Here is a 21,712-nt window from a genome sequence, read left to right as displayed (position 1 = left end):
CAGGTTATTGGAGACTGGGGGTTGAGAATGGGAGTTATTGCTTCATGGGCACGTGGTTTCTGTTTGGGGTGGTGAAAACGTTTTGGAAACACACAGTGGTGAGGGTGGCTGAGTGGTGTGAATATCATTAATGCCACTGAATGTACACTTAAAAATTATTAAAATGACAAGTTTTATGTTATATTTTACGATAAAGAAAAAAGCCCCTGCAAACAAGGGGGTGAAGCTACCCAAAGGGGACAAGGGAGTCCCTGCCTTGACAAGGACAGAAACAGAGAACGGGGTCCATGGAGACTGGGTCTGGGGCCGACGGGTGTCATTTTGAGGTGGTATCCTTCTGGTGACGGCACAGCTTGAATATCATCAAGGTTTATAAAAATGCACAACTATGGCTTGCTTTTTAAAGCCATGTTGTCGCACTCGGGGTTTTTGTGCTCCTTGAGGAAGGTCTTTGCTCTCTGAGGAAGAAGTGAATATCACTAATAGAGTATCTCAGAAAACTGGCTTAAAATGAGCTGCACTTTCTTTCCGTAGACACTTCCTCTTGGTTCCGTGGCAGAGGGTTCTGACACCGCTGCACGTTGGCGCCTTCGCACAGACGACTGGCACGGCGAGGGGACTGAAGTCGGTTTCAGCGTCCGTTAGTCCTCTTCTTGCTGCCCCACCCTCAACCCAGACTTGACCTCTTTAAGCCCAGGAGCACATTGGGACCTCCCTCCCCCACACAGCGACGGGGTTGGAGGCCGTATGTGAGGCGGACATTTGAGCAACCACATTGAGAGGGCGTCACTCAAAAGAGCCATGGTTCCTGTTTTCTGATCCTGGGTCTCCAGACAGAGAACTCTGCCATTTCCGTTTCATTTCCTCAGAGACATGGTTGTCTGGTGAGAAGCTGCCAGACAACATGGTGCATGAGCAGGGCCATCCTCGTCCTGGAGATCACTGGTCAGAGCCGAAAGGGAAGAATTCATGGAGTGTCACGGCAGCTCTCCGTGTTTGGCCATCTGGGGAGGCCAGGCACTGTGTTTTTTTCCCTGATGGTCACCCATGTCCTGCCTAAAATACCATGGCTGCTTATGAGAAGGCACCTCTAATAAAGCCGGGTACAGCTTGGTTTAAGAAAGAAAACAGAAAACCAATGGCTAGGATGTTACTCTTGGGAGGAGGGGAAAGGGGTTTTCCTTGGCCTGTTCTGTCCCCGGCAGGTCCACAGATCAGAAACCATTTCCAGTACCCAGAGGTGAGCCAGGAGGGCTCAAGAAGAGGAGGTAGGATGCCCCGTCTGGGGGGAACCCGGATGCCTTGAGCATGCACGCACAAATCCATCAGAGATCCAAGTGCAGTGGAATGCTCGTGCCTGCGGCTCCAGAAGCGAGAGTGCTGGCGGGGAGGCGGGACCTTGGCGGGCAGCGGGGAGGCATTCCAGGTGAGAAAACATGCCAGGGAGCTGGCTGTGGGACCGCAGTGAGGAGAAAGGCAGGCAGGGTTTCTGCCAGCCAGGAAGTTCCAGAGGTGGTAAGTGGCTCACATCAAGAGGATCAACTTGGTAGGAAAGAGGGGAGGTGCAGAAGCCAGTGGTAGCTCCGGGAACTCCGTGGAGCCACGTGCTCACAGGCCAGACGAATGCCAGGATGGGCATAAGCTAAGGTGGACGCATGAATGGGTTACAAGTGGCTTCCCTGGGCTCTGCTGAGACAGGTCAGTTCCCGCTGGGGTCAACACACAGTGGCCGTGCTCAAGCCACTTAGCGATACCGCTGGTGAGTTAGGAGATCACCACGGTCGCAGAGCCACCATAATCCAGCAGGCTGCTGGTGAGAGGAGCAGAGGAATCACTCAAAGAAATGTCTCAACATGCTTTGCCAAGGAAAACTGACACCCGCCCAGGAGCTAGCCCTGGCTTTATGGGCCTCGAGAATAACCTGTGATGCGGAGGCTTGACCCAGGCCAAGCCAAGTGCTGGCCTCCACAGCTAGGCTCCAATGGCATGCATCAATCGAGGCAAGCTTCAGCGGAGGCAGTGGCCCTCGCTCCTCCACGTAGAGCAAACGCGGGCAATTCTCCTGAGCTTTCACCTACAGAACAGAACTCAGTCCAGAGAGGCCTGTGGCTTCAGCTGCCAGTGGCAAGAGCTCTCCCAGGCAGGGCTGGATGTTGAAGGATACGTGCGTGACGAGGGCCCAGAGGAGCCACGAGACCAGCCAGCCTGTGTGGGTGTTTGGATCTGGAAACAGAGACCCAAAGCCTGGGGCTGGCTCAAAAGGTGATGGAAAGCCTCTTTCCCCGGGGAGTGAATCAGTAGGCCAACAGGTATTCGAGGAGAACTGATGTGTGTACCTTTGGCGGGAAAGGTAGGGGGGACTCTGTAGGTACAATCCCTGTACTCGGCGGGGTGGGACTGATGCGGAGCCCATTAGAGGTCAGAGGAGGAAGAGTTCAGAGGCTCTGGAGTAGTTCAAGACAGCTTTGTGGAGGGAGGATCTGAACAATGTTCAATCACTTAGCTGACGGCTACTCAGCACCCGTTAGGAGCTCCACGAAGACCCTCCTGCTCCAGGAGGTGGGTACTAGTATTAACAGCCCATTTTACAGATGAGGCACCCTCCCCATGTCACACAGCAAATGAGTATGAGAACTGGGCCAGGCCAAGCCAGCAACCAGGCCAGCATTGGAAAGACTCTGCAGGGGCCTAGGAACGAGCTGCAATGGGGTCACGTGAAGGGAGGAAAGGAAGGAGGGATGCCGGGGGCGGGGGGAACAGAGGGGGTTGGACTGAGACAGAGGAGTCTGGGCCTGGCTGTGAATGAATCACCACCTGAGTGGACAACTCTGTCTCCAAGGCAGGGACCCTTCAATAGGTAACTGGGTTGCCCACTGCTAACTCCTAGTTTGCTGCCTTGCAAATAATATTTTGCCACATCGGATCGGAGAAAACCGGAGCATGCCTCCAGAGGCCCTTTCCCCAGGAGCTAGGGCTAGTCTGAGGGCACACCCGGTTCTCACTCTGTCCCATCTCCGCCTGGACTTGCTGTGGGGTGGTGGAAAAGGAGTGTGGAGCCGGGAGGCCCTGGAATTTCCCATCCCTGGACTTCCTGATCCTCAGCTGCCTCCTTTGTTTGTGCTCCTGGCGTTGGGGGGAGGGCAGGGGACGGTCCAGGCCCCCAGGCTCTGTCGGGGACAAACTGCTGAGCAGGGGAGGCTGCTTTGCTTCCTTTCTTTCTTTTTAACACGAGGCCAGGAAGCCAGGAGTTTTCCCAACAGCCCCTTGAGAAGTCTCCATCCTGTTCCCTGTCCCCCTCCTGCCCCACCTTCCTGGGACAGGAACCCAGGCCTGCCTCTGGGGCCTGGGGCAGGAGAGGGAGGGGGGAGGGCTGGCATGGCAGGGGCGCCTACGAAAGAGCGAGCAGTATGGTTTCATCCAGGGAGGCCAGCACTGCGGGAGACCAGCGCTGTGGGCTCTTAGCTGGGGTAGGAGAAGGGACGCCCTGCCAGCTGGCAAGGGTGGCCCAGGCAGCTAATGCCTCTAGCCATTAAGCAGACAGGGGAGCCTTTCCCACTCCAGAGCTCTTCACTGGCAGCTTCCAGAACCAAGCTCTTCCCTTTTGCTTAGCGACCAGGTTGTGGACCCAGGGTGCTCACCTAGGTAGGCTGACTGACCGGAGGTCTCCCTGCGGGGCCACCTGAACATTGGCATTCTTGTGTCTCAACACCATGGTGCACACACCTAATAGGGTGGGAGAAACGGGCTGATGTTCCCCAGGTACCTGCCACACCAGATGCCCTACAGAATAGGCTCCTTTAATTCAGCTCCATGAGGGAGGCATTACTCCCATCTTGCTGATGATAAAATAAGTTCTCCTGCCTTCTGGTAGGGCTTGGACAACTGATTTCACCATGACACTTGTCTGTGCCTCGTTTTCTTAGCGGCAAGGTGGGATGGATACCTCGTAGGATCATACAAGCTGTTAGGAGCAGGGAGGTCCCCAGCCTGCCACAGGACATACAACAGGGACCAGGCACCACACCCAGGTCTGCTGGACCCCCAGCCCAGGCTTTTCCGTGGGTCGCACCGTCTCCTGCTCTCTCAGTGTCTCCTCTTCTCCCTGCATGGGAAGCTCCTCTCCCGGGGGCAGAGAAGTGGCATTCTGCCTGAGGACCGGCAAGGATGGGTACCACGCAGCTTTACGCCTCCTGTGCTCCGTCCTGCCTGGAGCACACCCCTGGGAAGGGAGGCTCCAGCACAGAGCACACGGAGCTGGTTTATATTCTAGGCGGTTCCCTCCTGGCGTGAGTACGCGCGCGCGTTCTTTCTCTCTCTCCCTCTCTCTCTCTCTTTCTCTCTCTCTCTTTCTCCCCCTCTCCCTCTCCTTCTCCACCTCCCTCCCATCACTCTCCTCCCTCCTCCTCCCTGGGGGTGGGGGCCTGATGGTGGCAGCCTGGAGAAGAAACCGGCTGCCGCTGTGCTCAGCATCGCCCTCTTGGCCGCGCTGGCCATGCCGAAGCCCACAGATGAGGAGAAGCGGAGCTGCAGCCTGGAGACGAGACCTTGCAGCCTTCACTGAGGAGTTGGGGGGCGGGGGGTGAGGGACGTCCTCCACACCGGCAGAGAGCAAGGGACCAGAACAGAGGGAGGCTGCAGACACCCCGGAGCGGCCCACAAATGCAGTCCCTCTTGGCCTGGCCTCTGTTCCCCTAGGCTAGTGCTTCAGTGTGACTCCGCCAGTTGCTATGGAAACAATTAGGCCAGAACAGGAGGGGACAGGCAGCCACCACCAGGGCACGTGCCCCTGGGACTCAGACCCTGACAGGGTAGGGGTGCGGCAGGGAAAGCCCTCCTGGCCTATTTGCAGGGACCAGACACTGCCCTGGCCCAAGGCTGCAGCCACTCAGCCAGGGCCAGGCCCAGTGGGGCGGGGGCCTCTGAGGCATGCGCATTACCATAATAGCTACAACCACCACGGTTCCCTCCTCTTGTGCGGCAGCCGTGTGCCGGGGTACAGGGATTAACTCTCCAACCTTAGCCCCCTGACGTAGGTCCCATGATTCACTCCACTTCACAGATGAGGAAACTGAGGCTCAGAGAGACGAAGTCACTTGTTTAGGATGCATAGCTGCTGACTGGCAGAGATTCAGACCCACCCAGTGTGGTCTTGGGGGCTCTGCTCTTAAACCAGGAACCCAGCGTTTGTGAGGCATTAACCACACTTGTTCCTGTCCCCCATACTTTAGAAGCTACCCAATGTGCCTGGTGAAGCAGCCATGGCCTAGCAACCCCATGGACAGGAAGGCTTCTGGATTTGGTGAGTCAGCAGAGATCACCAAAGTGAGGAAACCCCAAAACACTTGATACCTAGGCTCCAATTTCTTTGTTGTCATCTACTTTGCTTGAGCTTTGTTGTTGATTTTTCCTTCCCCAGAAATGGGGGGTGCCACTTGAGTACCACCCAAAGTGAACAGCCTGCCCTTCAGGCTGAGTCTGTTCCCATCCTCAGGCAAAACGCCCACTGACTTCAGCAACCTTTACAGACCTGATGCCCAGGAGCAGCCTAGAAGCCCTGATAAATCGCCCACCTGAGCACCATTTCTCAGGGCAGAGTTACAGTCACACCGGCCACATGTATCGGCCCACCTTGCTGTGCCAAAGCCACCTGCGAACAAATGGGCACCAGGCTTGCCAGAGGCCTCTGGGCGTGCTCAGGGTGAGGGGCTGAGGGGGACTGAAATGGGGGTCCTTGCTGCATCTCAGGGGGCAGGGCAGAGCTGGAGAGCATGGACACTGGCCCAAGGAACCAACTTTGCCTGGTCACAAGTGCTCTGGGCATTTACATTCGAGGTAATTCCCACAGATTTCCTGGATGTTCACAGCGAGGGAATAAACACTGAGGGAGGACCGACTACTGGTAGGTGTGGGGCTACAGGGTACAGAGGTACCCGTGGTGAGGGGGGTGCTCCTGTCTTCAGAGAGCTCGCAGTCATGATGGTGAGACCAGACCCATGAGGACACTGCCCAGAGTGAGGCTTGGGTGGCAAGTATTAAGGTGCTCAGGGACTAGGGCGAGGTGATCATTGCCACCAGGAACCTCAGTGGGAGAAGAGGGTCTTAAAAGGAGGTAGGAATATACCATTGGTTTTTTAAATAAAACCTGACATTTTTTTTAAGCTGAAAAAAAAACCCCAAAAAACCCCCAACCAAACCAACAGCGAAGTTCTCTAGGCATGGACCCACACTGGCCTCTGGGAATTGAGACAACTGCTGGCCATGCACTTTTCTGTCTGTGCCAGCAAAGGGCAGGCCCTGCTGGTGGGAGGGCCTTTCCCTGCACAACCTCCCCCAAGGCACCAGCATGCCTGCCTTCTCCCCTACCTTTGGGCTCCAGGCCATTGGAATTAAAGTGCATCCTCTTCTGACACTCTGTGCAGCTCATCAGGAATCGAGTCACGGCTTCTCGCGGAAGGAAGGCATAGGTCTCTGCAATCTGGGGGAGAGAGGAGGTTTGCTCATCATATGGACCCAGGGGGAGGTCACTTGATCACCAGGTCACCGAGGTCAGTGCTCAGGTGGCAGGTGGTTGGCCCTTGCCAGGAAGGGAAGGGATTCGAGGAGCAGGTGGCAGGTGCCCTCAATTCTTAGCCATGGAAATGAGTGAGGACTCTTACGGAAAACCATTTGTTCTAAAATTTTGAATAAAGGAGCTTAAAAACTGAGAAAGCAAAACACGTAAACATTATCTAACCTATGTTTTAATAAGTAATACTCCTCTCAGAGCATTTTATTGTTGCTACTGAAAAATTAGCTTATAAGCATTGCTCTACGGGAGGAGGAAAAATTTCCGTTCTTAGAGATGGGTAAACGGAGACCCACTTACAAAGCTACTGGCTCCGGGCCTATGAACAGAGCCCAAGGTTCTATAAGCTCTTCCTGCAATAACTCACAGATCAAGAACATTTTTAGAGAGAGCTGTGAAAGTCTGATGCCAAGGGATCAGGTTTTTCAGACTGGGCTGCCAATGACCCCTATGTTCCAGGTGAGGTCACAAGGCCCAGAGAGGTAAACCGACTTGCCCAAGGTCACACAGCTCTTTAGAGGCAGTGCTGGACCAAAAGCCTGTCCTCCATAGTTGCCTCCAGAGGGCCTCCCCTAGCCAGGGAGGAGAAAGCAGGTGTGGGAAGGAAGTTGGAATAGATGGGAGGGAATACAAGAAACAGGCTGGGCAGGGGAGTGGAGAAGTGGGTGCAGTCCCAGAAGCCCAGGCCATCTCCTCTCGCTCTGGGTTTTGGGAAATGGACTGGCCCTGGTTTGGCCGCCTCTTAGGCCCAGGTTCCCTTGGCTGAGGCCGGTAGCTGCCCAGCCGCTGGTGTTCGCACGTTTCCCAGAGCCGGAGCCCTTCCGCTCCTCTCCACTAAGGGGCAGCATCACCCCAGCATTCCTCCCTCCTCGCCGCAGCCCAGCGGGGAAAGTTGGCGGAGGGCTCTGGTCAGCCCTCAGGGGGTGGGGACTGCTCTCCAGGACCGCACCAGGTCTGCTGCTTGGAGGTGCACGAGCACCCTGTCCCATCTCTGTGGCGATCAGGAGGCGGAGTAGGGTAGGGCAGAGCGGATGGGGCTGGGGGGGGGGGCAGGGTCCCAGCACGGGGGCCAGGCCGTGCCCCCTGCTCAGCTGGCCTGTGGACCTCGGGGGCTACTCCTGCTCGGTGGCCGGCTGCAAACGCAGAGTTAATTTTGGTGACACAATTGTTATTTCTCAGCTGATTTGATGCTCTGCAGAGCAGGCAGTCTCCTTGATGAGTTATCTCCCTTCCAAATTCCCTGTCTGATTGCCTTCCTCTGGAGGTCAGGGACAAGGGCAAACCCCAGCTCTCTGATTGGAGCCAGTGGATGGGAGGGCACGCAGCCCATCCTCCTCCGGTCTCAGGGCTGCGGGATGGGGGCCTTCCTGCCACACACGTGGACATCTTCATTCTCAGCCCTACCTGCCTGGAAGTCTTATGGGTGGCGGGTGGTGTGCACCTCTCAGGCCTTCAGGGTTGGGAGGGGTGGGCCCCACTGAAGGGCTGCCGGCTGCAGGAGTAAACGGGCAAGAGGGAAGGGCACCTGCTGGACAAAGAGGGGGGTGTGGCTGAGTCGGGCAAACAGGTGACCTCCGAGGTGCCGCAACAGAAGGGGTGATATCCCAGGTCAGACCTAGGAGAGGTGAGCTGAGGGCTTGGGGGAGGAGGGTCATAGTCTGCTGAGAAAGGAGGAAAGTTCCAGAGGGACAGCACGATTCACTATACAGAGCTCACCCGCCGCTGGGCAGAGAAATCATTTTCCCAGCGCTCAAGGAGAGCCCTCCCGGCCTGGCTGCACCTGACCCACCGAGGGCTCAGGGATAGTTCCCAAGGAGGGCCCAGCCCAGGGGCCAGGATGGTAGCCGCAGCTCCCTTGGCCTCGGCAGGGACCCCAGCCGTACGCAAAGCTGGCCAGGGGGCACGGGGCGCACACCTTCTGGACCTGGGTCCCACACGGGGGTGGCTGGGGTGGACCCAAGAAGTATAGGTGAGGAGTCCTTGGAGCCATCTGAGGGCCAGGAGGGAGCCCTGCTCTGGGTGGCTGGAATGTCTGCAGCCTCACTAAGTGCTCCATGGGGAGTCAGTGAGGTGCAGCGTCTAGCCCAGCTCCACGCTGCTGTAGGGGCTGGCATGGAGGAGGGGGCAATGTGTGGCCTTCGGCCTCCTCCGGGCATCTTTTGGTTCACTCTCCTGGCTTGTCCACGTGAGAAATGGGACATCCATTTCTGTTCTACAGCATGGATGCCCAAGGCCACAGGACTCGGGATGAGCTGAAGAGAGGAAGACAATCCTAGCTCATGCTCTAGTCAATAGGGTGGTGGTTTTCAGATAGTTTTAGAGCTCCGGACACAGTTCTGGAAGTAGTCTCTTATGCTGAAGGCCAACGTGTGAAACAGATAGAGATGGAGCTGCTGTGTTTAAGGAGGGGAGCCCAGGACCACTGTCCCCACCCAGCTTCCCTCGGCTGCCTGCTGCTGCCTTGCTTTCAGGGCTTCCTGCCTGGACACTGAGATCCGTAAGTGCATTTGCCTTTTACGTTTTCCCTCATGGTAAAAAGGAGATTTCACTGGCAGGGAGAGCAGAAGCTATTTGCAGAGTCGTTGACTTGTAAGGCCCCATTTCGCTCCCCAGCTCAGGGGCCGACAAGGACAGATGAGGCCAATTGGGGGGATTTGCACCACTTTACAAGATCGTGCCACTGCCCTGCGGTGGATTAGCACGCGGTGGGCCTGGAGCAGCTGCTGACCACATCTGGCCCCACCTCCAGAGTGGTCAGGGCAGCCAGATCCGGACTCCGTAGTTTGATCTAGCTTACCAGCACCCTGGGAGAGAGGAAGGAAGCAAAGAGTTTGCTCCAACCCAGATGGGTGCGGACACCAGAAAAGCCCCCTTGAAAGAGGCCCAGTCCTCTATGTGGGCTCAGAGAACTCTGTAGCACCACTTGGAACCCTCCCCAGACCCTGGCATAGGCAAGTCCCCCTGCGAAGCCTCTGGATCCTCTGGTCACACTGCATCAGAGGCAGCATAAGGCAGGAGCTTCTCTTCCAAAATGGGAATCCCCTGCATTATCCATTTAAATGGCCATCTATCCCTGGCTCATATACCTTCAGTTTCAGAAAGCTCATTACCTGCCCTCTCTGATCTATTGCTGGATAGTGGTAGGTGCTAGAAGCTTCTTTTTCCCACAGAATAATGTGCCTCCTTCAATACCCTTGAACAAGTCTGCCCATCTCCCTTCCAGCCCCCTGCTTCCTGCAGGCACCCCAGGCCTATAAGAATCTGGAAGGTCTCCGGTGCCCTAGAGATGGCAAGTAAGTCCCAGGATTCAGGTTTGGCAAAACACACAGAGACAGGTCCAAAAAACCCTCAGCCGGGGCCTGATGTAAACCCCACTGTGCCAGGCTGTGCCTCTCTGCAGTCGTCAGCACAGAGTTTCCTTGGGGGCTCTTTCCCTGGCATGGATGGGACTGAAGAGCTACGCTTGGGTTGAGGAAAATGGGAGCAGATGAAAAGCAGGGGGACAAAAGCATCCAGACACCACCCCCACCCCCCAAAAAGGAAAGGGTGGCAAGAGAAGGGTGACAGATGGGGAAGAGGAGGGGGAAGGGAGAGGAGGCACACGGTGGGGAGGGAGGTGCAGCAGCCCCCTTGGCCTTCACACCCGCTGCAGGAGGGCCCTGGCCTGCTCCACTCAGCCTTGGCCCTGCTGCTGAAATTCCAGCTCTGTGCACAGCCCAGCTGGCCCACTGCCAGTCATGTGCCAGCTCCAGGCTGGGCAGCGGGAAGTGGGGCACGCGGCGGGCATATGGACGGGAAGCCAGGAAGTGCAGAGCAAAGGGCTGGACACAGGGCCCAGGGACACAGAGGCTGGCGGAACCAGCCCAGCCCAGCCCTCTCTACAGCATGGAGGCCGCAGACCCAGCCTTCGTAAATACCCAGGGAGTGCCTGTGGGTGAAGCTTGGTGCTAGACACGAAGGGGACCAGGGAAGTCACATGGTCTGGCTAGCCCAAGCCCATTTACCTTGACCACAACAAGTCTTGGGGCTTACTAGCTGCACACGGGGGGTTTGTGGAGAGGCAGGATGTGTACCGGTCAGGGCACAGGCTCTGGGTCCAGCTGCCTGCCTCCAAGCATCAGAGGGGTGACCTCAAGGCAGGTTATGTGTCCCTCTAAGCCTCATTTTCCTCATCTGTAAAATGGAGGTAACATTAACATATACATATGTCTGTGTGTGTGTGTGTATGTGTGTATACACACATATATATACATGACCTCCATCACATATGTATGTATACATACACACTCTTTGTACGAGTGAAGGCTCAGAGAGCTGGTGCACAGGAAACTGCTGAGTGCAGAGCCTGGCACACGCAAACTGCCCAGCACTGACAAATTTAATGCTTAGAAAATGTGTTGGGTCTCAGTAATACCAAGGGGCCCACAAAGGCCCTGGCTTGGCTGTCCCTCCCTTCATCTATGACCCTCTGGTGGGAACACCCTCAGAACTCAGGCCGTATAGGAAAATTATAGACTTATACAGGCTACCTCCACAGCAGTCCAAGGCTATTTATATGAAGAATTTGGGGTAGGGGTGGAGTTCACAGCTGCCTTGGGTGGGGAAGTCCAGTTACAGAGGGGCAGGTAAGAAGCCAGAGAGAAAGTTGACACACAGGGGGCATGAGAACACCAGCTGTCTGTCACATAAGTGCTGTGTGACCGTAGATCAACTCTTTGGGTCTTGGTTTCCTTAACTGCAAAATGGGACCATAGTGCCTCCATCACAAAATTGCTCTGAGGCTTGAATGAACGTATAGTGTTTGGCTTTACTGGTTTAGTGGTGGGTCTTGGGTTCAGAGCTGTGCATGATCCGTGGCAATGGCAGTCAACAGGGGGACGGGACCAGAAGGCAGGCAGGCTCCTCCTTCTCTAGCCACTGTCTCCCACACCTCCCCATGTGTGACGTTTCCTAGCCCTAGATCACCATCTCTGCTCCCTTCTGCCTACCCAAGCTTAGAATGCCAGCTTATGCACCATCTTCTCCATGAAGCCCTCGCTGGCTTAGCAATAATATGAACGTAAGGGTTCTGGAGGTGCCTTTGCTGAATGCCCTCAGGGTTCTTGTTCCCTCAAAGGTAGGGACCAGGTCCTCAGACTTCCCCTGGGGAACTTGTTGTACTGACTTCACAGGGTGGTGGAGGACCGGACGAACTCACACAGGAAGCATTTAGGGCAGGCCTAGCACACAGTAAATGCCATGGAAGCATTTGCTCTTTCGATTATTATTATCTAGGCACCCCTACCCCCACAGTCCCAGAACAGGCTGCAAGGGGCTGGGGTGGGAGGTGGGGAGGGGAATGAGTGAAGCAGAAACCAGGAAGAGGGCTTTGCTCCTGCCCTCGTCCCTCTCCTTCCCTCCCTCGCTCCCTTCAACCTGCCTCTCCTTTGTGCTCAGACCACAGAACCCGCCCCCTCGCCCCCCTTGAGCCATCTCTGGCTGCCATGCCCTTGCCCTGTGCCCCCCTGGGTCCCCAAAGGCCGTTTCATCACGCCTCAGCTCCCTGCCCCGCCCCCGCCCAACATGTGCGGAGCCCATGGCCTCCTGCCAAGGCCTGGGGCTGCCCACAGAGGCCCAGAGACAGAAATCTCACCGCTCGGTAGGTTTTCTTCTGCCCAGCGTGCTTGGGGGCTTTGCCTGGCTCCGCTGAGCTCTCCACATGCATCGAGTAGATGATGTCAAAGAAATCTTCCACCACAGCGACCCGCTTCAGAGAGATGCCCTCCGGCTCCGACAGGCCATCTGCCCCCTGCGACAGGGTGGACAAGCTGTGTTAGTGTCAGGGATGATGGCAGGGTGAGAGCTGGGCCCTGAGGCCTGGCAACGGGTCGGGGGCAGGGACGGCGCTGCTCCCTGACCCGCAAGGCCTCCAGAGGTAGGTCTGGAGGGTTGGGGGTGGAAGGAGCCTGCCGAAAGAGCCCTAGAGACAGGGGCACCAGAGTCAGGGCGGCTGCTGCTACCAAATCTACCAGAAACAATGGGAAGAGAACGACAACAACGAAAATACAAATTAAAAAACCAAGAGGCTCCATGTTCACAATTTCAGACAGATTGTGCCAGACTCAGGCGGGGAGCTCTCGAATCACATGCTGTGCCAAGACCATCCTGGAAGTCTCTGGGGAAGGGGGGGGGTGCTAAATAGATGCAGCCCCATCAGGAGCTCGCCAATTAGCAGTAACCTTTCACTGTGGTCCCGGGCTGGGGTCCCAGGGGAATGGCTCGGATCACCTGGGTGACTCCTGCCTCCACCCTGGCCTTTCTGAAAAGCTTTTCACCGCTGCCGGCCCTCCCCACTCCAGCAGCTGAGCGCCGGCAGCAGACCCAGGCTCTTTGTGTGTGGAGATACAGAGAATAACAGATACAAGGCCACGTGGAGGTGGCGGGGCCTCATGAGCAAGGTGGCCGTGGGCCCCTGAGCCTCTTACAAGGCTAGCAGGGGTGCTGTCAGCTGGTCCTGAAAAGGTGTGCCAGGATTGAGAAGGGGGTCCTGCTGCTGGGCAGACACCTGCTGTCTCCCACCAGCAGGGATGGGAGGGAACCAGGAAACTGCAGGGCATGAGGCTGGGGGGGGTGGTGTGTGGCCGGGTCCATAAGGGAACAGACTGCAGAGTGAGGTCTTTATTCATAGGGCACAGGATACACACATGCTCGGGGACACCCGGCTCTTAGCCATCATCTCCCTATGGGGAGACCTGGAGAGCTCTGGGGAGCTTCACAGATTAAGAGCAACCAGGTGTGTGTGTGTGTGTGTGTGTGTGTGTGTGTGTGTGTGTGTGTGTAGGGGGAAGATGGGGGAAAAGGAGATAGGAGAGTCTCTAAAACTGTCCAAAACACAAATCTCCCAGAGAATTCTTTCCTAAAGGATCTTGCTCACGGCTCAAGAACATCAGCTCTATGAGGATGTGCACTTCATCTCTTGGCTCTTGCCTGTCTCCCTGGCACCTAGAACAATGCCGGACACATACTAGGCTCAGTAAATAACCGAACGCCTGACTGACTATAAGCAGCAGCCAGGCAGGGTAGTTGAGACATACGCTTCCTCAGTTTGCGGCCCATCATCGAAGTGGCTGTGTGACCCTCAGCCGTTATTTTGCTTCTCTAATCCTCAGCTCCTTTATCTAGAAAAGGGGGATAACAGAAGCACCTTTCCTATGAGCTACAGAGAGGAAGAACTGAGATGCGTGTGGAACACTTAGCAGCAAGCCCAGCCCATAGGAACTGCTACACAAATACTATAATTAAGAAGGGCTTTGTCGTTTCCTTAGCTAGTTTCCATAGCTAGTTTCCCCTAGCTATGATAGGGCTGAACATTGTGACAAGCCTGGGAGGTTGTTGGGGTCAGGACCTGCCTGTGGTATGGTGCCTGGTAAGTGGCAGAGCTGGTTTAAGACCTCGGTCTTTGCAGTCCAAGGAAAACAGAGGCGGTGCTAAATGGGACACTTGCTCACAGAACATTCTGGCCACAGACGGGGCTTGGTTTTGTCCAGCAACTTTCCCAATATGCCATGATGGGCAAATAGGTCTGTCTCTTTCCCAGTGGCCCACTTGAGAGCAGATGGGTATCTGGAGTGGAGGGTGCCAAATCCTACAGCCAGTGGGCAGCATCCGTGGGTGGTGACCCTGGGTGGTGACCCTATTGGCCCTGTACAGCTCGTCTTGCCAATGGCTTCCTTCCTAGTCAGGATCCATTTCAATGGGGACTTCTCAGATAGCATGCATCTGGTGTGTGGTGTGGTGTGTGTGTGTGTGTGTGTGTGTGTGTGTGTGTGTGTAGGAGGAGCTGCCTGCTGGTCCTGCTTCCTTGCTGTGAGATTGTGGGCAAACTCTTCAGCCTCCCTGAGCTTCACTTATGAGCTGAGCTGTAAAATTCCATGACTCTTCTTTTCTTAAACTCTCTCAGGAGTTACCGTTACCTCTTTCCTGGGGGTATCTGAAGTCCCCTCTGACGTCCTGGGCCATCTGTAAACGGGGCTCATCAGTGACAAACTTGATCATTAGCTGACTTGTAACTACCCAGCATTTTGGGGATCTTCAAATACTGCTGTGACAGAGTTGGATGAGACAAATATTATGACAGTCCAGTAATAATATCCTTCTAACCAGAGGTTCATGTTGGCAAAAACTAACAAAAGGATCATAAGAATAAAAATATAACTGGGTTTCTATTTCTTGAGCTGGGTGGTAGTTTTACAGGTGTGTTCGGTTTGTAAAGAGCCATTAATCTAAACTTTACAATCTGTGTACTTTTCTATATGTCTGCTAAGCTTTAATAGAAAAAAAGTATATTAAAAAAAGTATAATGAGGTGGGTAGTTCCACAACATTTTGATAATCTGAATCTAGAGGCATAATGAGGGGCTTAGCTGCTTAAAAGTGAATAGACCTCTCTGCTTGTAAAACCATTTCAAGCAAGAATGTAGCACCTCTGGAAAATGGAGATAAAATTTGGTGGGAAGGAATGTAGAAAGAAAATAATCTGATGAAAGACAGTATTTCAGGTAAGTGAAATGGAAAGTGTCCCCTAACCAGCTTGGTGACCTTGGGCAGGTTCCTTCTTGACCTTTTTTTTTCTTTTTTTTTTTAATTTTAAGTAATCGCTACACCCAATGTGGGGCTTGAACTCACAACCCTGAGATCAAGAGTTGCATGCTCCACCAACTGAGCCAGTCAGGCACCCCACTTCTTGACCTCCTGAAACTCAGTTTCCTCACCTGTAAAATGGGCCTAGAAAGTCCTTGTTGGCTCTTCCAAAGATTAGGCTAAGAGTGTATGTCAGACATCTGGCACATATAGGCTTGTAAATGTTCATCTCTTCCCTCTGGACCCACTGAATTTGGACATTTTGTGTTTAGGAATTTGCTCTTATGTTCTGTCCCTCTGATCCATTCAGGTTACAGCACGGGTCCCCCAAGGCAATACCCACCATCAGAGGAGATGCATAGTCCTATGCAATTCCTAAGTAACATGCTAAGGCTGTCACACAAACTTAAAATAAATTTTCTGAAAGTCAAGGTGTAACTAACCAACCCAGATTAAACAGCAAACCTCACTGCCCAGTGCCTGGCCCATCTCTGTCCCAGCCTTTCACCCCCATTCTAAGGCAGACACGAGTACCCAACAGCTTTGTACCTGCTCCAATGTGACTACAAAATTGCCCCAAAGAAACTCTTCAGGGATCATTTTCAGTAGCTCCCGCTTTAAAAATCTATTGTGATCTCCCCTGATGTTCAAACCTGGGTCCTATAACTGGTCTCTCTCAACTGCAGAGATGTACACGGGAAAGGAAAGGGCTTGTAAGCAACCCAAATTCAAACCACACAAGGTCTGCAGAGCCCCACCTTGAACTGTCCTCTGGTGAGCTGTGGCCACCTGGACACCATGTGTGCTACACCCTAAGGGAAGAACACCAGGATATCTGTCTGTCCTTCAAGGAGAACCCTGGGAAGAGAACAAAGGGATCCCACGGCAGTCACGTGCGAGACATCTCTGCCATGCCCTGCATCCATAGAGGTAATAACCTTCATGCTAAGTGCTGCAGGAGAGCCATGCCTTCCTTAGCTGAGAATCCAGACACAGTGCTATAAGGCAAGAGCTGGTAATTAAAGGAGCAGAAAGCACCTTCCCCATAGCCGTGGGATGCCCCTGCCAACCACTTCTGCTTTGTACCCAAATTAGCTTAATCTGATCCATGGCCCTAAGCAAGCTGGGCCTTGGCTTGACAAAGCTCACTTCATTTACAGGCTGAATGAAGAGGGGGCCCAGAGCCTCCTGACTCACCCCGGCTTCCTGGGACCGCCAGCCAGGAGTGATGGAACGGAACCCTGAAGCACCTCAAGGGAAAAGCCATGAGAAATACACGGTCAGTTGCGCAGGACCAACCTCTGGGGCCTTCCTGCTTGGGGAAGAGTATTGCCATGGCAACACACTACATCCTTTCGAACCAGCCAACTCCAAAACAGCCAGTCAGACCCAGGCCAACAAAAACAGGCATGGCAATAGTTTTAAAGATTTCACAGAGCTACGACCTTTCTTGGACATCACCATCTTCCTTTAAAGCAGTCCATGTGGATTCTAAACTAAAGGCCAGGTTGCGAATTATGGAGGAAATCACCAAACGTCTGCTTATATACTGCTCGTGTTTCAAGAATATTTACAGCAGTGGCCCCAAAGGGTGGTCCCTAGACTGTTTGAGTTCGCATCACCTGGGGACTTGATAGAAATGCAAATTCTCCGGCCCCACCTCAGACCCACCAAATCTCACTTTCTGGGGGTTTTAACAAGGCTTCCCGGATGATTCTGACGCACAACAGATTTTGAGGATTGCTGATTAGAATGTCTCCATGATTCGGACAGGGAGGTAACGAGTAAAGAAACTGATATTGGCTCATTCAATATATGCTTGCTCTGTGCTTCTAGGCCTAATATTATTTTCTTCTCCTTCACTGAAGGCCAGTTTGCCTGATGGTGAGAACAAAAGAATCTTCCTGGGCAACGCTGGTATAAATTCAAAACACCTGTCCAGAGACTTCATGCAAATTATGAGTAGAAAGGGCAGGAGTGCCGGCGTCCTGACATCAGATTTTTAAGTCCTCCCTGGCAAAAGTAATTAACACTTCAGTGGGTCACCCCTTGACAGGTCTTTTCTGGCTTCCTCAGTTTCCTCAACTGATCTGAATGCTCAGGACCAGGAGGATTGTGACACCAGGACTGCACACCTACCCGGAAGAGACGAGCATATCTTGCCAGGCCATTAGGTCCCTGGCCAGGGTGGCCTCCCTCAGGTGAGCTGCCGAATCTGCCTGAGCCTTGCCTGTCTTCCCACCAAGCCAATTAAACAGACCCCCGTCCAACGGCTGATGGATTTCAGGCCTGTCATCTCCACTGGAACTTCGAAGTCACTCGCTGGTAATAAGTCGCACACCCATCGAGATGGGCTCCCTGTTTCCGGTCATGAGGGTGCTGGCTAGTGCATCACCACAATAAGAGCAGCGTGTGCCTCCCAGCAATGAGGAGGCCATGGCTGAGGGATGTGGCTAAATAGCACCGACATGTCTCAACTGGGTTTCTACAGCAGAGGAAGAAACCACATAGAAAGTCCTTAGGATGTGGCCTTCTGGTGCATTTCAGGGCCGGCTCTTGACAAAGCATACAAATCAACAAGATCGCCATCAGAGGAGAAAGTCAGTCAGCAGAAGAACCCACCCCCGGGGGGAGACACCTCTGGCTACCACTTATGTGGGACTCTAGGACTTCAGGGGGTTGATTGCACAGGCAAATGTGAGGATGCTGTGCTGTCCTATCTCGGCCAGCCGGCTAAGTGGCTGCCATTACAGCCAAAGTTCCTGCAAATATCAGCTGCATGCTACTTTCAACTTCTGGAACTGGGGCTGTTCCTCCTGTCCCCCAAACCATACTTTAATAAATTCAGGAAGGGCTGAGGTTTTGCAAGTGGGGGTAGCAGTTTGAGGACGGGGTGGGGGGGGTTCCTACAAAGTCTCCTTCCGGCTCCTGGCAAGGCCGAAAGAAGACCCGACAGGGAGGAGTCAGCCTCCTGCAAAGGGTTCTCAGAGGCAAAGGAAAGAGGTGGACGGGAAATTTATAAGCCACCCTAAACTGAGAGACTGAAAAGAAGAAAACTGGAATGAAGACCCGCACCCAGAGAGCCAGAAATTTTCTCAACAGAACCCCCACGAGAAGCCAGTCATCGTTAGTAAAGCTAGGCATTCAGGTGATGGAGGGGAGGGCATTGCCTAAATGGAACAAGGACGGCATTTGAATATCTCTCAGTTATAAATACTACCTACTGTGGGCTGGAAACCAAAACCAAAACCAAACAAAACACCAACCCTCTAAAACAAAGATGCACCAGAATTTTAGGACCCACAGTTGCAATGAGCTCTGGAGGCCTGGATGGTGAGGGAGGAGACCACACCCCTGATAAATAAATAAATACGTAAACAAGGCGCTGAGGACTCAGTGTAGCACCTGCCTCCTCTCCACCCCTTTGCACAATTTCCAACTGCTAGTGCGGGCCGCCACGGCGGCGCACCTGCCATCTGGAACAGGCCTCACATATTTCCAAGACCTCCTTTCTGCTTCGCTGAACCTCCATCTTCTTTCAAATCACGCCGGGGACCAAAATGCACACCCCAGGCCACAGAAAGGTGCCTGGGATCAGCCCCCCGAACGACAGCGCTACCTTTGAGGGATGCCATATCCTTCAAGCAGTTCTGAATATTTCTTTTTCTTTTCTTTTTCCTTTCCTTTCTTTTTTTTTTTTTTTTTTTTTAAATTTTTTTGGTTAGCTCTGGGATGTCTGGAAAGGATGAGGGAGAAAGGGTGGGAAGGGAAAAGAGTCAAAGGGTCCCCCTTTTGGCAGGAAGGGGCAATGACCCCAGGTTAAGGGATGGAGGGAAAGAGCAGCCAAGGGCACTGTGGGGCAGGAGGAGGGGAATGGGGGTGGGGGTCCGGGCCTGACTCCGGGATTCTGGGCTGGGGGTGCCCTTGAGGCCCCAGTGCCCTAGGGGTGAGGTCACAGGCCTGAAGACAATCCAGCCCTGACCCTGGCCAAAGGATGGCCTGCCTGGGCCTCAGTTTCCTCCTGTGTCGAGGTGATACAATGTGACAGGACGGCTGTTGGAACGCGAGTGGCGCACAAATAGCGCCTACCCTGGGCGAGACCCCCATAAATGACCGCTGTCGCGACCACTCCGAAAGGGTGCGTTCCAGGACTCTGGGGACCCGCCTCCCTCGGGCGCCGAGGCCAAGGACCGGGAATGGGGTCGCTGAGGGGGGGCTTCTAGGCGGAAGGGGGCGGCTCTGAGCCAAGCAGGCCCTGCGGGCGCGTCCCTCCGGGGCCGCGGCGGGCGGCCTGGCGCGCTAACGAGCGGAGGCCCCAGGTGCGGGCCCCACCCTGCGCTGGGGTGGGGGGTAAGGGGGAGCTCGAGGGGGAGGGGAGGGCCCGCGCGCTAATGACTGTTGACAGCGCGCGCAGGGGCCGGCCGGGCCGCGCGCGCCACTGACAGCTGCTCGGGCGGGGGGGCGGGGCGCGGGGCGCAGGGCGGGGGTGAGGCCGCTCTCGCTTCCCCCCCACGGCGCACGCGCGTGCGCCTCGGCGGGGAGGGGCGGGGAGAAGCGGGGAGGGGCGGGGAGGTGCGCGCGCGCCGGGCCCGGGTTCGGAGGGCCTGCTGGAGCGGCTCGCGCGGGCTCCTCGCGGGCAGGCAGGTAATGAGAGTAACCATGGCAACCCACCAGAGGAAGTGTATTCTGCAGGAGACGTTAATCCCCTCTCCCCGGAGCTGGGACAGCCTGACTTTCCATTCTCACACAGTAATTAGATACCAGCTGTCAGTGCAGGGGGGACGGCTCCGCGGCTGCAGCCCGGCTGGGGGGGGGGGGCGCACAAAGGGGGCGGGGGGGGGACGCGGGGAGGAGGGCGTTAAAGACACAGGGACGCTTTCGGGCTGTGGGCCAGGGTGACGCGCCTCCCCCCCGTCGCCAGCCTCCAGGCGCGCGTCCGCTCACCTGGAGACCCCGCCCGCGCGGGGCCCCGCCCACTCCACACGCACCTGCTGCGCGCCCGCGCGCCCGCCAGCCCGCCCTCGCGTTCCCCCCTCTCCCAGCCCCGCCTCCCCACTCCCAGCGCACCTGCCCTGCGCCCGCTCCCTCCCCCGCGCCCCCGCCAACCATCCCCGGGACGCTGCCCACCTGTCCTTTGTGCGGGCTGGTACCATTCGATCTGGCCAGCTCTCCTTCAGGGAGCGCCCGCTATGTGCCAGGCGCTGTGCCAAGCCTGATCTGTGTAATCCTCACAGACCCTGTGCGGTAGGAGCCTGTGCTGTTCCCCGCCCAAGGCGCAGCGGGGTGTGGCCATTTGCCCGGGGTCACGCAGAATTGAACCCCCATCCCGATGCCCATTTAACCACCAAGCTACAGCGCCTCCCCATCGCCTCCACATCCGTTATAGCTTTCGGGGGCCTCCCAACAGCTCAAGGAGACAAAACAGTCACACTGGTAGCTGGCATCGTGGTGCACTTAATGTGTGCCAGATATTCACTGCCTCATTTCACTTTCCCAGCAGCTCTGGGAGGTTTATTACCCTCATCTCAGAGGTGAGGAAACTGAGGCACAGAAAGCTGAGGCGACTGGCATGCCCACCGTCAGAATGAACAGAGTGGTGGAGCTGGGATTCAAACCCAGGCAGTCGGACGCCAGGATCCATGCTCCCAGCTACTGGGCACTATTAACTGCACCCCCAGGTTCCTGGTGGCTGGAATGCAACCCAGGTCTTTCACTGTTCAGCCCACCCACATCCCACATCAGTGAGGAGCTGTCTCTTACATAGCCATACCTGAGAAATCTAAGAAGTTCCTAGGCCTAAAGCTACTGCCACATCCCTAGTTTCTACCAGGCCTCCCAGGAGCCGTTGCTGTCGCCGTAGGTAGACACTGGGAAATCATTCTAGGCCAGCCTCTCCGTTTCCCAGGTAGGAAAACCAAGACCACCAAGGCCGAAGTCTAGCCCGAGGAGGAGACATCCTGGTGGAGACTTTGGGGGGAGTTCAGTCCCCAAAGGCCCAGCTGTACCTCCTGCCTCCTACCCCACAATCAGGTCTGTGGTGGGCACATCAAGGAGGGGCAGGAAGTGCTGAGAAGCAGAGCAGGCTCCTGTCCCCAGTGGCAGCCGGTGTCTGGGGCTGGAGGAGGCTATCTGATCCCTTCCCCACTGCCCCGGCCATGACCTCCTCCCTCCCTCCATCTCTCCCTCCTCCCTGAAGGCCAGAGTAGCCAGCACCCTGGGCTGCAGCTGAGAACCCTGTGTTCCCCAACCTGGCCCGCATTCCTGGGGGAGGAGGGGTTGGGGGAGGCTGGGCCAAGGGCGTTAGGGACAGGGGTACCCCTGAGGCCGCCCCACCCTATGCAGGCCAAGGCAGGGCTGCCTCCAACCTCACCGTTTCCTGCCTCCGCTCTCCCCATCTCTCAGTAGCGGAGCTGCCTAAATTTGGCTCCAGGAGGGAATGGGGGAGGCGGCAGCAGGCGGGTGCTGTCAGAGGCCAGGGCGCAGCTCCCTGTCTAGCCGGCTGGCATTTTTGCTGTCTGGAGGAGGGCAA

General features: G+C 55.5%; 1 protein-coding gene across 8 annotated transcripts in view; it reads right to left on the bottom strand.

Annotated features, from left to right (window-relative positions):
• Positions 1–21,712, bottom strand: part of NOL4L (nucleolar protein 4 like) — a 126,954-nt gene that overhangs the window by 64,949 nt on the left and 40,293 nt on the right. For 2 of the 8 annotated variants that reach the window (XR_006215519.1, XM_042980646.1), the window contains exons 2-3: positions 12,198–12,353; positions 6,364–6,475 (exon numbers count right to left, since the gene is read on the bottom strand). Coding sequence is in view for 7 of the 8 variants with exons in the window: in XM_042980646.1 (XP_042836580.1) it covers positions 6,364–6,475; positions 12,198–12,353 (268 nt within the window). In the remaining variant the exon portion in view is untranslated. The other 6 variants (XM_042980647.1, XM_042980648.1, XM_042980651.1 and 3 more) reach the window with 6 other exon arrangements.

Source organism: Panthera tigris, chromosome A3 (genome assembly GCF_018350195.1).
Source record: "Panthera tigris isolate Pti1 chromosome A3, P.tigris_Pti1_mat1.1, whole genome shotgun sequence".
In the NCBI taxonomy this organism is placed as follows: Eukaryota; Metazoa; Chordata; class Mammalia; order Carnivora; family Felidae; genus Panthera; species Panthera tigris.
Note: the sequence above shows the minus strand (reverse complement) of the source record. Positions and strands in the feature narration are given on the sequence as shown.